General features: G+C 37.9%; 1 protein-coding gene across 4 annotated transcripts in view; it reads left to right on the top strand.

Moving 5' to 3' along the window:
- Nucleotides 1–15714, top strand: part of DNAH3 (dynein axonemal heavy chain 3) — a 195390-nt gene that overhangs the window by 176551 nt on the left and 3125 nt on the right. For 3 of the 4 annotated variants that reach the window (XM_074208291.1, XM_074208288.1, XM_074208289.1), the window contains 7 exons: nt 4843–5087; nt 7867–7983; nt 10014–10168; nt 10777–10944; nt 12382–12524; nt 14210–14414; nt 14896–15033. In XM_074208291.1, coding sequence (XP_074064392.1) covers nt 4843–5087; nt 7867–7983; nt 10014–10168; nt 10777–10944; nt 12382–12524; nt 14210–14414; nt 14896–15033 — 1171 coding nt within the window. Of the gene's footprint in view, nt 1–4842; nt 5088–7866; nt 7984–10013; nt 10169–10776; nt 10945–12381; nt 12525–14209; nt 14415–14849; nt 15034–15714 lie in introns of those variants that run through there. The other variant, XM_074208290.1, reaches the window with a different exon arrangement.

Below are 15714 nucleotides of genomic sequence, written 5' to 3'. Positions count from 1 at the left end.
TTTTTAAGAGAGAGCTTTGCTTTGAATTCAGACTCTATAGTGTTTCCTCTGGATGTGGATAGCATTATTCATCAGAGGAACTGAGTCCATCTATCACAGTTGATCATCTCACAATGTTGCTTTTAATGTGTACAATTTTATCCTGGTTCTGCTCAAATCACTCAGCATCAGTTCATGTAAGTCTACAGGTTTTTATTTTTTTATTAAAATTTTATTTGTTTTTCATTATATACAATAGTAATATCTACCTATCATTTTTGTAAGGTTTTTGAATTTTACAATTTTTCCTCCCACCCCCCAAAAGGCTGTATGATAGTCTTTACATTGTTTCCATGCTATACATTGATCGAAATTGAATGTGTTATAAGAGTAAACATGAGTAAACATAAACCTCCCTCCCCCCCAAGAAGATGAGAAACCTCAAGAAGAGAGAGAGAGAGAGAGTCTGTGTTCAGATTCCAATGGCTTTGTCTCTGGGGTGAGTTGCTTTCTTTATCATAAGCTCACTAGAGAAGTTGCTTCAATATTTTTCCCACTCTATTCATCCCCACTCTCGTTTATTCTATTCTCTCTCATTTCATCCTGGTCCTGTCCAAAAGTGTGTTGTATCTGAGTATCCTCTCCCTTGATCTTTCCTCTCTTCTATCATCTATTCCCCTTCCTTCCCTACCCCCATTCCCCCTTATCCCTTTCCTTTCTTCTCATTTTTTCCATTCTCATTTCCTTTCTTCTCACCCCTCATCTAGGGTAAGATAGATTTCCTCACCCTGTTGTGTATGTTATTTCCAATGAAGGCTCACTCATTCCCCTTTGCCTTCCCCCATTCCACATCATTGAAAAATCTTTTCCTTGACCCTTATGTGAAATTTCTTAGCTTCTTCATCTCTTTTTCCTTCCTCTCAGTACTTTCTTTTATCATTCATTGACTCCATCTTTTTACTATATTATACTGTTATATTCCACTCCTTCCTGTGCCCTGTCTTATATAGAAGGAGCTTATATAGCTCCTTCTAACAGTTCTTGTAAATGAGAAAGTTGATATGAGTTATCAATATCTTCTTCCCATGCAGGAATACAAACAATTCAATATCATTAAGTTCCTTATAGTTAGTCCTTTTCTTTCATCCCCTCTATGGTTCACCAGAGTCCTGTACTTGGAGATCAAACTTTCTGTTCAGCTCTGGTTGTTTCAATAGGAAAGCTTGAAAGTCCCCTGTTTCATTGAAAGTCCATCTTTTTCCCCTGAAAGAGGATGTTCAGTTTTTCTGGGTAGCTGATTCTTGGTTATAAACTAAGATCTTTTGCTTTCCGGAATATCATATTCCAATCCCTACGAGCCCTTAATGTAGATGCTGCCAGATCCTGTGTAATCCTGACTATGGAGCCTCAGGAGTTGAATTGTTTGTTTCTGTCAGCATTTTGAATTTTCTCTTTGATTTGGGAGTTTTGGAATTTGGCTATAATATTCCTGGAAGTTTTTCTTTTGGAATCTCTTTCAGGAGGTGACTGGTAAATTCTTTTGATTTCTATTTTACCCTCTGTTTCTAGGATCTCAAGGCAATTTTGCTATATTATTTCTTGAAAATGAAGTATAGGCTCTTCTCCTGATTGTGGCTTTCAGATAGCCCAATAATTTTTAAATTATTTCTTCTGGATCTGTTTTCAAGGTTGGTTGTTTTTCCAATGAGATATTACACATTTTCTTCTAATTTTTGGCTTTTGGGGAAGAGTTTTATTTCTTCCTGATTTCTTGCAAAGTCATCAGCTTCCTTTAGTTCCATTCTGCATTTGAAGGAGTTATTTTCTTCAGAGAGCTTTTTTAATCTCCTTTTCCAGCTGGCCAATTCTGCTTTTTAAGGCATTCTTCTCTTCATTTGCCTTTTGTTTTGCTTTTTCCATTAGGCCTAAACTGGTTTTTAACATATTACTTTCTCCAGTATTTTTTACATATCTTTCACCAAGCTGTTGATTGGGTTTTCATGATTTTTCTGCATTGCTCTCATTTCTCCTCCCAATTTTTCCTCTATCTCCTTTAATTGTTTTCCAAAGTCTTTTTTGAGGTCATCCATAGTCTGAGCCCATTTTCTATTTCTCTTGGAGGTTTTGGATATAGAAGCTTCGATTTTGTTATCATCTGAGTATGTGTTTTGATCTTCCATGGGACTAAAGTAATTCTGTATGGTCAGATTCTTCTTTTTCTGTTGTTTACTCATTTCCTCAGCCAAAGACAGCACTTCCAAGGCTTTGCATTTTGTTTGGTTTTTATTTTGGGGGACACCCCACTGGGACCTTTATTCCTCCAAGGTCTTATGCTCTCTTGCCTGTGCTTTGATATGTAGATGGCCCCCATATTTCCCTCTGCCCTGGAGCTATAAGGAGGGATCCAGCATGGCTACTTAGTATGGAAGCCCAAACTGCAACCTGGATCTGAGTGTAGCCTAGCAGCAGAGTCCTATCCCAAGGGAGAGCAAGAAATCTCTTCTTCCCTTTCTGTCTCTGGGGATGCAGTCTGCTTTCTCCAGTTTCTTGCTGCAGATTCTGTGGCCAATGCTCCTCACTCCACACTCATTCCAGTGTAGTGGAGTTCTCTCCCCATCCCTTCAAGATGTTGCCAGTGATCTCTGGGCTAGGCTGTGCTGTGCTGGGCTGTGCTGTGGTCACGGCTTTTTTCCAACCCCCAGTCCTGGTGAAACACACCTTTCCCATATAACTTCTAACTTATCTTGGACTGGAAAAATGTATCACTCAGTCTTTCTGTGGGTTTTACCCCTCTAAATTTTGGCTAGAGCCATAATTTGTTGGCTTTTGGAGTTTTGTGGGGAAGTGCATAAGCTCTTATGAGTCAAATTATTGCCTTTACATGAATCTCTACTTTATCACAATGGTACCTATAAATTTGTGAGAAATAGTGAACATATATGTGAACAACATCTATATATTCAGTCTGTGGAAATTATGTTTACTGTTTTCCATGCTGTCCTGTTCCTATGTCTCACCATAGCCTGGAGGTGAGCCTGAATTCTCAAAGGCTACACCACTTTTCTCAAAAATTCTACAAGGTTGGAAAGGTTTTGAGTACAATCTTAAATATAAAACAAATGTTTTCTGAGGACAAGTCAAGGCAGAGAAGTTCATGAACAACAGGCCAACTGTTTACCAGTCAATCTTTAGTTGTAAAAATTCATGTAATGAGATGTTGTCTTTGCCCTAAATATTCCATCCTACCTCTTCCCCACCCCTACCCCCAAATAGTACAAGGCCCATAGGTTGGAAAATATTGAATTAATCTAGTAAAAACTTGAAATCCAAATTCCTTCCCTGATATCATCAAAAAATAGTGATTGAGTCATTCTTTGAGACCATCAATGATCTCCAGGATTAATGACTTATGTTCCATAAACTTGATGTTGTTTTTTCAGTATTTTTGTTAACTTCATTTAATATAATTGGTTTCCTTTGTAATCATATGTATCTTATTTTATACATTTAAAAACATTCTTCGAGAAGGGATTCATAGGCTTCCCCAGGCTGCCTACTGAGTCTATGACACAAAAATAGGTTAAGAGCCTTTGTTTGCTGAGAGAGGTCATCCCAGTTTGGGACAAGTTCTAATTGTTATAAAACATTTCCTTATGTTGAACAGAAATCTGTCTCTGCATCAATGTCAAATGAAATATGTTCAGAACAGCCTAAGTAAAACAATTCCCTTGTTCAGGTCTAATTTTGAATTAATTGACATTTATAAAGACAGGTTCCCTTCCTCTATAAAATGAGGGAGTTCCAATAAATAATCTCTCAGGTCTCTTTTACCTCAAATTATCTCTGTCTCTGAAGTTAAAAAAAATGTGAATTCCATTCATTTTTGCTATTTATGTACTTCTTGAGAATGGGAACCCATTGTTAAATTTTTTTGAACTGTGTGACTGACTCTGGGAATGATGAATAGGCATTCAGATACATTCAAAGAGAATGGCAACAACCATTTCTTAGGTAGAGGGCACTGAGTGAAGCATAGGAAGAATAATGCAAGCTAAAAGCCTGTCTCTGCCTTCAGAGAGATTATGTTCTAATGGGGGGAGGGGGAGTAGTACTCACACAGAGTTGGAGGGCTGGGGAGGGAATGAAGAATGGTTGGCAAGGGTCCTCCCCCAAAATGAAGCCTTCCAGGAGGAACTCACCAAAAGGAGAAGAGGATTTTAGTACTGGAAGGATGTTTCAAGTAAGACCTTGAGCAATCACTTGACCTCGCTCAGTCTGTTTCCTCTCTGTACAATAGGTCTAAGAATAGCACCTACCTCACAAGGTTGTTATGAGGAACAAAGGAATAACTGACACATGCTATCTAATGGCTAGCAATTATTATAATAACCAAAGTTCAAAAGGTAATCAAATCTAGTTTGATTTCTGCTAACTTTGCTAACTGTGCTAAATCCTGCTCTGCTAACTTTACTTTCTCTAAGAACATGTCAGTCTTTTCAAGTCTCTGTATTGATTATCCTCATTTTTTTTAATAACATAATGAGTTTTCATTGCATCCAGATACCACAATTTGTTTAGTCATTCTCCAATTGAACAAGAACATAGGATCTTTATGGAAGGAACCTTACTTGGAGGGTACCTAATAAGTGATCTGGGTCAGTTCTCAGATCATTTAAAACAAAGACACTTTTGCAGAGGTCTGGGAATTTTTAAGAATATATATATATGTGTGTGTGTGTGTGTGTGTGTGTGTGTGTGTGTGTGTGTGTGTGCGTGTGTGTGTGTGTGTGTGTGTGTGTGTTTTTTACTTTAGGTGATAAAATTGATTTTCAGCTAAGCAAGTGAATTGTACTTTTCTCCTAGGCTGTGGTTAACCAGTTATCCATCAGAGAAGTTTCCTGTCAGCATCCTCCAGAATGGAATCAAAATGACCAATGAGCCTCCCAAAGGTGTTCGAGCCAACCTCTTGCGTTCTTTCCTCAATGACCCTATTTCAGATCCCCTCTTCTTCCACAGCTGTGAAAAAGCCATGATGTGGCACAAATTGTTGTTTGGCCTCTGTTTCTTCCATGCTGTTGTTCAGGAGAGAAGAAACTTTGGACCCCTAGGTGAGTTCTGGGAGTCTTCATAGATTGCTTTTGAAAAGAGGATCTTTAAAAAGATATATATTTAAAAAGTGGAACAATAAGGGATAAATAAAAAAGAGAGGCATGATTCTATAAGAATAGTGTCAGAAATGCTAAGGCAGACAATGAATGCTAAAGATCAGATGAGCACAGGATCTTTTTAAAAATAAGGCTTTAAGGGGCAGCTAGGTGGCATAGTGGATAAAGCACCAGCCCTGGAGTCAGGAGTACCTGGGTTCAAATTCAATCTCAGACACTTAATAATTACCTAGCTGTGTGGCCTTGGGCAAGCTACTAACCCCATTTGCCTTGTAAAAACCTAAAAAAATAAAATAAAATAAGGCTTTATGACATTTTTGTTTTATTTTCTAAATTTTCCTTCCTTTTTTCCTCCCAGAGAGAGAACTGTCTTTTATAAGAAATACATCTTTACTGATATCTTTTAATTTTACACTATCTAGATTTTCCTCTTTAATCCTTCCTTACTATACAGACAACCAACCCTTATTGCAAAGGATTTTTAAGAGAAAAATAAAATAAAATTAATAATACTGATCAATATGATGAAAAAAATCTGATGACATATGCATAATCATGGAACATTCTCTCCTCTGACCTCTCCACATGAGGAGAGGAATGATATCTTCTCATATTTTTTCCTTTGGGGCTAAGTTTATTCTTTGAAATTTTTTTTTAGTATATTCTTTGAAATTTTGCAACATTTATTTTGTTCTTCCCATTTATATTGTTGTGGTCATTGTGCACATTGTTTTCCTGTCTCTGCTTACTTTATTTTGCCTCAGCACATGCAGTCTTTTCATGGGTCTCTGTATTGATCATGCTCATTGTTTTGGGGTTTTTTTAGGTTTGTTTTTTTTTGCAAGGCAAATGGGGTTAAGTGGCTTGCCCAAGGCCACACAGATAGGTAATTATTAAGTGTTTGAGACTGGATTTGAAGCCAGGTACTCCTGACTCCAGGGCCGGTGCTTTATCCACTGCGCTACCTAGCCGCCCCGATTTTTTTTTTAACATACCACAATTTAACATTTAACATACCACAATTAGTTTAGTCATTTTCAATTGAACAAGAGCACATGATCTTTATGGAAGGGACCTACCTTAGAAGATACCTAATCCAATGTCCTCATTTTACAGATAAAGAAACTGAGGCCTTAAAAGATTGCCCAAGGTAATCCTAAGGTCACCCAGGAGGTAATGTAGTTTTTTTTTTTTAAAAAAAGGTAGTTTAGGGACAAGAAAGGACATATGTTTATTTCTTGGAATAGAAGGGATGATGTTAATAGATAGAGAAAAGATAACTCTAATTTTGATTCTATGAATTAGCTTCAACTTAGGTCAGAATGAAAATGATCATTAATGGTAAACAGATTCCAAATAGGAAAAAACAGAAAGAAAACACCTGGCAGTTTTCAATAAATCAGTTATTTGAAATCACTTGTCCCAGATAAACTAAACTGCAAACTATTGTTAGTAATCTTAAAAGTCATTAACATTATTATTTGAAAACAAAAGTAAAAAAACCATAATTGGAGAGATGTCATAAGACAGAGCCAAATTAATCACTTATCCCAAAAATGGAGATTTTTTTAAACATTTTTTTCAAATTGTATATCAGTGAGCTGGATTTTCTTAGTAAAATGCTAGAAGGTATTATTATTATTATTATAGGATACTTTGAGAGCATTTTGAAAAGGGACTTGTGATCATATGAATCAGAATAACCTCATTTTGGGAATGTGAAGGAGATAGGGATTGGGGGATATTATAGATTGCTCCATGAGGGAGATAGGGATCCTGGGACACCTTGGACAGAATCATAGGAGTATCACAAGAAAACTGGTGGAGGATCCTGCAGGGGAGAACAGGCCTACAACCTGAGCCTATCTTAACAAATTATTCTCAATAACTAGGTGTTTTTCTTCATATATAGCATTCAAAAAGTCCAATTAATTAAAAATGAGAGGAGGATGGGGAAGAAAGGAGGAAAATAGTAATACAACAAACAAAGATTTCTTGGTGGAGGTGGTTGAAAGAAGTCTTGAAGTCATGTGTAGGCACAGATACACAGATATGACTTGCTTGATCAAGATCATTCAATTCTTACTGAAACTGGAGCTGAGGTGGAGTCAGATAGAGTAAATATCTCTTAGATCTGCATGGTTTTAGAGCTGAAAGAAGCCCAAACAATGACTCTGTCAATTTTATAAAGGAACGAAAAAACAACAGCCCAGGACTTCCAAGCTGTGATGAGAAATAGAAGAAAGGAATGGTGGTTATGTAGGCCATCTGATGCCTATAGCCCTATCCACCCTGCTACAGACTGGATCAGACTTGGGCCCCTAGTACCAAATTCCCATGCCTCAAGTGGCTGCTGGGCTGTCCTCTCTGACTTGAGAGAATCTGGGGGCCAAATGTGTTCCTGGGAAGAGAAAAGGGCCCTTCTCTAATTTGATTAGATAATTTTGGAGCTTTTTGCTTGTACTATTTCAACCAAGATAAATAATCTTTCCTTCACAAATCCCAGTGTGCTGACATCTACCAACAAATTGAGAGAATGGTAAAGAAATTGATTTGGAACCAATGTGGTCAGTGGTAGAATGGTTCCCACACTGACATCAGTGCAGATTTGATTTTTTTCCTATGGAAGAAAGATGCTGATATCCCATAATGGTACTTCACTCCCTTGTATGTGATCACTATATGGGATCTCCAATGTCTGTACTTTTTCTGACTCTGGCAGGTTGGAATATTCCCTATGAATTCAACGAATCTGACCTGAGAATCAGTATGCGGCAGATACAGATGTTCCTGAATGAATATGAGGAAGTGCCATTTGCAGCTCTGACCTATCTAACAGGTTAATATCAGTGTTGAACTGCTAAGGCAAATATTTCTCTTCTATACCTCATCCACCTGGTCTCTCTTTTCCTTCAGTATCTAAAAAGGGAGCAAGTTTCTTGTTGCCTAATAAAAATTAATCAAGCCATTTAAAAATATTTATTGCTTACCTACTTTAGGGCAGGCTGTTAGGAGCTGAAAGATATATAGTTCTGCTCTAAAGAAACAACACTTAACAAACAATCAAAATAGGACATAAATATTGGTGAGTGAAACAGAGAAGACAATACATCCCTACTAGATCCTTGAAGGAACAGGATACAAAACCCCCAACATTTTTAAGAGGTCATTTCAGCTCTACCTCTGAATTCCTTCCTAAGGTCCATGAGCTTTTTATGCTAAGAACCAGTGCTAACTGGAATAGCAAAACCTTCCCAATAAGCCAAGAATATTCCTATGGCATCCTCTAAAGTTCCAGGACTCTCAGATTCTACATATCTGTCTAGACTGGCTAGCTGTCCTTAGATATTCCACAAGCACGTTAAATTCAACTTGTTTTAAACCACTCATCCTCTTTCTTCTGAAACATGGTCCTCTTCCTGATTTCTTATGTTTTTTTTAAATTTTATTTATTTAATGCAATGGGGCTAAGTGACTTGGCCAAGGTCACACAGCTAGGCAATTACTAAATGTCTGAGGTCAAATCTGGACTCAGGTCCTCCTGAGGTGGCTCCACTGCGCCACCTGTCTCCCCCCCCCCAGCTGATTTCTTATGTTACCATAGATACAAGACACTCCTTAATTATATGGGGCATGGACTTTTGCACTCCTTTTCTTGTTATCAGCTCTCTTTGATTTCCTAGGCCCTACTACCTTTCCCCCATTATAGAGCTGAGGTCACAAGAGTTTAAATGACTTGCACAAGGATCATAACTAAGTGAAAATTGAGATCTGCACTCAGGTCTCCTAACAAATATAATACTTGTCTACTATGCTGAACAGATACATTATACTAATACTTTGTCTACAGTGGAACAGATGTTTTACTTTGCAAAAGAATTAATATTTGCATGCCTATCACCCCTAAAAAGAACTTTGGTTCCCTCCAATCTCCTTTCAGCTTCCTTTTCCATAGTATTTTCCCTTAATAGAATAGGAATTCTACTGTTATTTGTTATAATTATAAAATATTCATTAAAATGATATACATGTATATTTGTTGTAATTATATTTGTAATCTCAGCATTTACCAAGTGCTTGGCATATAAAAATGCTTAAAAATGCAAATTGACTGTAGTCATCTGAGAGGTGGATGGCAAGAACTCCAAAGAGCCACCATGAAACCATATCATTTCTTTACAAGTGCATAGCTAATCATAAAGAGAATTTTTAAAAATACATAAATGCTAGAAGCACTTTCCTGCAATCCAACCTATATGAAATTTGCGGGATTAATTTTTCTTAAGCATGACTCTAATCATTTTACCCCTTGTTCAGAAACCTTTGGTGGCTTTCCAGTACCAAAAAATAAAGTTCAAGCTGATAGTCAAGACCTCCATAATCTGGCATCTCAGCATACCACTCTAGCCTTATCTCTCTGTATTCTTGTCCCTAAATTTCCCATCTTTGTCCTTTGGTTTATGCTATATCCTTTCCCTGGGATACCCTCCTCTCCTAGTTCCAGCTAAATTTTTATCCAGTCCTTCAAGACCCAACTTGAATACCCTTTCTTCCATGAAATTTTGGCCGACCTCCCAACCCCTCCCACTTCTGATTTCTACTGCTATTCCCTATTGCTTTATTTATTACTGTTCTGAGCATTTATCACATTCTAATTTGTGATACAATTACTTGTATACATTTCTCATCCCCTTTATGATTCTTCAAGTTGCTTTCAGAAAGAACAGAAATTGTTTTTATCCATCTTTTTTTCTCTTTCAACACCTAACCCAATATTTGAGATGCTCAATAAATTCTTTTGAATGAATGAATGAGTGTTAAACAAATCAAAGTCCTCCTTTCTGCCCAGTTTCTGTTGACTTTCCTCAGGTGAATGTAATTATGGTGGCAGAGTGACTGATGACAAAGACAGACGCCTCCTCCTATCCCTTCTTTCCACATTCTACAATAAGGAAGTAGAAAATGACTTTTACCCCTTGGCTCCTGGGGGCATCTATTATATTCCACCAGATAATACGTACCAGGTAAGCCATTACTCCAGGATTGTAGTCCACATTTCTCACCACCTTCTTAGGTTCTACTTTAAGACAGAGTTTAGTGACTCCCTTTAGCTCTGAGGTATGGAAAGTGATGGATGTTCTCATGGATGATCCTGGAAGGCCTCAATATAGAGATAAGGGAGAAGGCAATAAGTGAGAAAACAAATTGACGAAGTGTGAGAGGGAGGAAGGGAGAGAGAAAAGGATGTGGTAGAGCACTCCCAACAATTACATCAGCTCTTCCTCACTAACACTCACATCATCAACCATCCCCCTCATCCTTAGTTTTAGAATTTTGTTTGTTTTGGTTTTCTGCACAGAGGTTAACAGCAGACTAATAATAGGCAGTGATGTCTGGACTTTATCTCCATCACTTTCCTATGAAATTTTAAATACGAATATTAAACAGTTGCAAATGAAATATACTAGACTTAGAGCTTTGGTTGTCACCCTACATGTTTTGGTGGGAGATAAATTCATTAACTTATTTGATATTAGCTATTAGTACCTCTTGAGGATCTGACCCATCATGCTCTGTGTGACTCATGTGGACTCCGAGTTTTCTCTTTCTTAATTTGAGACTTTATTTCCAGGCCTACATTGACTACATAAGGGGCTTGCCCATAGCAGCCCACCCCGAAGTTTTTGGCCTTCATGAGAATGCAGATATCACCAAGGACAACCAGGAGACCAATCTACTGCTTAGTGGGGTATTACTGACACTCCCCAGGCAAAGTGGGGGAGCTGGCAAGTCTCCTCAGGTAACATTGAGTTTAAGATTATATCAGAACCCCGCCACCCACCAACATCCCCTAAAAAAGGAATGATATTGTTGGGAAGCATCAGTTTCTTGGGGTTCACTTGGAGGGTTGGGAAGAAATGATCTAAGAAATTCTTTGAGACCAGGAAAGACCTATATAATCTATGGAATGAGGAGGACTTCAGAATGGAATGTTAGATCTAGAAATGGGACCTTAGTGGTGATGTCATCCAAACCTCTCATTTTAATAATGCCTTGCATTCATTTAGTGTTTTACAGTCTTTTTTTGCAAAAATTTATTTTTTACATCATTTTTATTTCTGAAATATCTCTATCTCCTTCCATTCCCCAGAAAATAATCTCTTGTTAAAAAATTTTTTCAAAAGAAATAGAAAAAAAATTCATATTTTCAATGCACTTTTACTTCTACTAGGTCATCTGAATTCAGAATAAATCTCTGAAAGGTGAAGCACAATGAGTTCGTGATGGAATTGGAATTAGTAACCAATTAGATTAGCTCTCAGTTTCAGCCCTACAACATGCTGACTGGCTTCTCATCTGCAGTTTGACCTTTTCTATATACAAGTTCTCATTCATTCACATAAATGGCTAAAAGTATATGCCTATTTATAGATTCTGCACAGAGTAGGGACTGTGTCAGTGTTTCTCAGCATAGGGGTACTAAAGGTTCCCCCAACAATGTAGAGGAAAGAGAGTGTAGAGACCAGATTTCCTGTTTTGCAGGACTGTGTTAGCACTAAAGAGGCCATACTCATTCTCTCTCCTCTAGTTTTAATCACCTCCCCAGCAATATTACCCATTAGTGGGTTTTTCTTTTTGTTAGAGGGGATACTGCAAAGGAATAAATGGGGTAAAGGGAAAAGAGAGGAAGTAGGTAGGTAAAATTGCAGCTTAACAGAGCCACTGATGAGAAGAATTTAGGAACTGCTGAGAAAGGTAACCATGAAATACCTCTCCAGAGGTCTAGCACTAGAGTTCCTAAGGACCCCATGGGTAGAGAATTAGGGATGATGCTGTTGGAAGAATGAGGAATTCCCTGGTGACCAGTGCTAATATCATCTTACTGAACCACTTGGTCAAAGAACAAGTTTGTTACCTTGATCATAGTTTTTAATACCAGGGCCAGATTTGTGGATCTCACTGCTTGTTGTGAATTAAAAGGTTATGATTTTCTTACATATGCTCCCTTACAGTCAGTTGGACAAAATTCACATAGAAAATGGAAGGGGAATCACCTAAAGAATGAAAGGGGAACCCATATGATAATTGGTTTGCATTTTATACCCTATAGATGATTTCCAGAGAAAATTTATGAAAGCATATTTAAAAGAGCTATTACATTCTTAATTTATTTTTAAAAAGTGAGCACTCAGAAAGCTTATTTTATATTTGTTTCTTTACCAATTTGAAATTTAAGGAAGTGGTTGAGGAACTGGCTAAGGATGTCCTATCCAAACTTCCTAAGGATTTTGACTTAGAAATGGTCATGGACTTATATCCTGTGCTCTATGAAGAGTCCATGAACACTGTCCTGAGGCAAGAACTCATTCGATTTAACAGGTAGGATTGATCCCTTTTTTTCCTCTGTGGTCATAGGAGCTACCAGGTGGTATGTAGTGTCTGGAGAGCCAGTCTTAAAGACAAATAGACCTGGATTCCAGGTCCTGTTTCTAACCCATACTAGCTATATGACCCTGAATGAGATATTGAATCTCTCAGTGATTTAGGTAGTCCTCTATAAGTTGATGGTTAGTTAGAGCACTGGGCCTGAGTCAGGAAGACCCAAGTTAAAATCTGGCCTCAGATATTTACTAGCTATTGTGAATTTGGGCAAGTCATTCATCTTTTGTTTGCCTTACTCCACTAGAGAAATAAATGACAAACCACTCTAGTATCTTTGCCAAGAAAACATGGACAGCTTTGGTGAGTTATGATCCACAACAAATGGGACATAATGACTCAATTATATTTATATAATTTGTAGAGAAAGATGATGACTTACATTAATAGAGAAGAGATACCTTCATCATCTAGTAATTTCCTATACCAATCAAATCATAAGTCTAGACCAGATTCCAATAGGACCTTCAGTTTAGGAGGGGAAAACTATTTCAGAGGCATTTAGTTGTCACCCTACATGTTTTGGTGGGGGATAAATTCAGTAACTTGTTTGATATCAGTTATTAGTACCTTATTTGCCCTTTAAAAGGTGAAGTCATAGAGCAGCAACTATTTTGCCTTATGACCTTCCATTGAAGACCATTGCTTAGGGGCAGCTAGGTGGCATGGGGGATAGAGCACTGGCCCTGGAGTCAGGAGTACCTGAGGTCAAATCTGACCTCAGACACTTAATAGTTACCTAGCTGTGTGGCCTTGGGCAAGCTACTTAGCCCCACTGCCTTGTAAAAACTAGGAAAAAAAGACTAATTGTTTAACTTGCTTGGCAATGAGCCTTTGGCCTGAGCCAAAGATCAGCTTATCCAGTGAATGTAGTTCCATAAATCTTGTTTTGCATCTGCATGTCTCTGTGCAAGTCATTTCTGATGGAGTATAACCTAGTAGATAAAATAAATGAATAAAAACTCTGCATCTCTCCTCCAATCATTTTCCACAACTTTTGAGTCCGGTTGTGATCAGGTTAAAGTGAAACCAAGAGCAGCCTTGAAGACTGTCTTTGGAAGGGAGGGAAAGAGAAGTTCTACCCCCTTTCTTAGTGGCAGGGCAGGAAAAATAATGGCAGTTTGGGGCATAGGAAGTTTAATTCATTATTTTATTAGTATTTTAACCCCAAAGTAACAATACTTCTTTCTACCCCAGCACTGATTCACAAGGGTTCATTTCCTTTATCCTACTGATGGTTCCAGCTTTTAAATGTTACGAAACTAGCCATATAAAAATGAACCAGATGTGGAGGTTCTATAGGACCTTGGAGACTTTTGCTGTTGATTGATATTTTGGTTTGTTTTTGGCTTGTTTCCAGTCAGGCTTAGGACTAGGGATGAGTCTTGGGACAAAGAGGTCCTTCTTTTCTGGGCTCCCATGAAGTAAAAAACTTCTTGTAAACTTTCCTGGGGAATGGTAAAGATTTTGGTTTCTCTCAGTCTCCAATTACCTCATCTATTTTTTTATTATTGAGCCAGTAAAAAAAAAAAAACAAAGATAACTGCCTTATTACACTTCGGAAAGGAGAAGGAAGTGATCCTTATTTAGAAGTACATATTGAGTTTGACTTCTGTCCCCTACAGACTGACAAAAGTAGTTCGAAGTAGCTTGATTAATCTGGGTAGAGCCATCAAAGGTCAAGTCCTAATGTCTTCAGAACTAGAAGATGTTTTCAACAGTATGCTAGTGGGAAAAGTGCCAAGCATGTGGGCAGCAAAGTCCTACCCATCACTGAAGCCCCTTGGTGGCTATGTGGCTGATCTCCTAGCACGTCTGACCTTCTTCCAGGTAAGAAAGATACAGTTTAACATAGCACCCCATAACTTTGGGCAGGAGAGCATAATGAAACATCAGGTGAATGTCTTGGGGCTGACAACCAGTCAACCAACATTATGGTCCCAAGGCCTACTATTTATAGATTATCTTTCTTTCATGAGTTTGGGAAAGGAGGGAGGAAGAGATTAAGGATAGAGGGAGATTGTTTATAAAGTAATAGAAGGCAAGACTAGAATAGGACAAACCCACACGACAAAGATATAATTTGATTTATTACCCAAAGAGATCTCATCTACAATAATACAGAATGGGTGGTTGGAATAATTAGATGGTTGGTGGGCTTTTTTTTTTTTAAGAATAGGAGCAGTAGGTTTTTGAGTGTGTGTTTGAGTCTTATTTTACCAATATAAGCAAGTTTCCCCCTGACCTATGCCATTTTCCCCCTAGGCAAATGTCTGTGAGTTGATTTTATTTTGTGCCTGTGCTTCCTCAGGAATGGATCAACAATGGACCCCCTGATGTATTCTGGCTATCAGGATTTTACTTCACACAGTCCTTTTTGACAGGTGTTTCCCAGAATTTTGCTAGGAAGTACACCATTCCCATTGACCACATTGGATTTCAATTTGAGGTAAGGGTGGGTTCAGATAGCCAAGATGAAAACAAAAATAGCTGATGATCCTAGAATCTCCTCCTGTTCTGTCTCTTTCACTTTACTGAGCTAAAGAGATGGATGATTTGGCATCTTCTATTACCAATGGAATCTGACTGTTCTTATGATTCTGACTGTGCATTTCCAAAGGGAGAAATTAAACTGAAATATCCTGCCACTGCCATACTAAGTAAAAATTGTGAGTTCTAGGCATGCCTATACAATTTTGTAGGACCCTCATCCTATCCTGGAGAATATTACTATTTAGCTTTACATCTGAATATGATAAAGTATTACTTTGAAGCTCATGGTAAAGCAAATGAATATATTACTGGTCAAGCACTGATCTAACAAAACACACAAAAGAAGGGAGCAGAAAAGGTATAAAATAATCTTACATTAGTAGAGCTGGAAGTTCAACCCATTTGTTTCACAATTGGGAAACTTAGGCCAAGAGATGGTTTGGGAATTAGTTCACCTAAGGTCACATACTGAGTTAATGGAAAAATCAGAACTAACTCGTATCTAGAATTGTAAGCAGAACTTTTTTTTTAACCTGAGGCAAAAAATCAACCAAACGAAAAAAAGCAAACCCAAACCACCTTCCCCACCAGTTTGGTAGGAGTAGCAGTGCTGTGGAAGATGTTTTGATAGCTGTTG

Source organism: Macrotis lagotis, chromosome X (genome assembly GCF_037893015.1).
Source record: "Macrotis lagotis isolate mMagLag1 chromosome X, bilby.v1.9.chrom.fasta, whole genome shotgun sequence".
NCBI lineage: Eukaryota > Metazoa > Chordata > Mammalia > Peramelemorphia > Peramelidae > Macrotis > Macrotis lagotis.
Note: the sequence above shows the minus strand (reverse complement) of the source record. Positions and strands in the feature narration are given on the sequence as shown.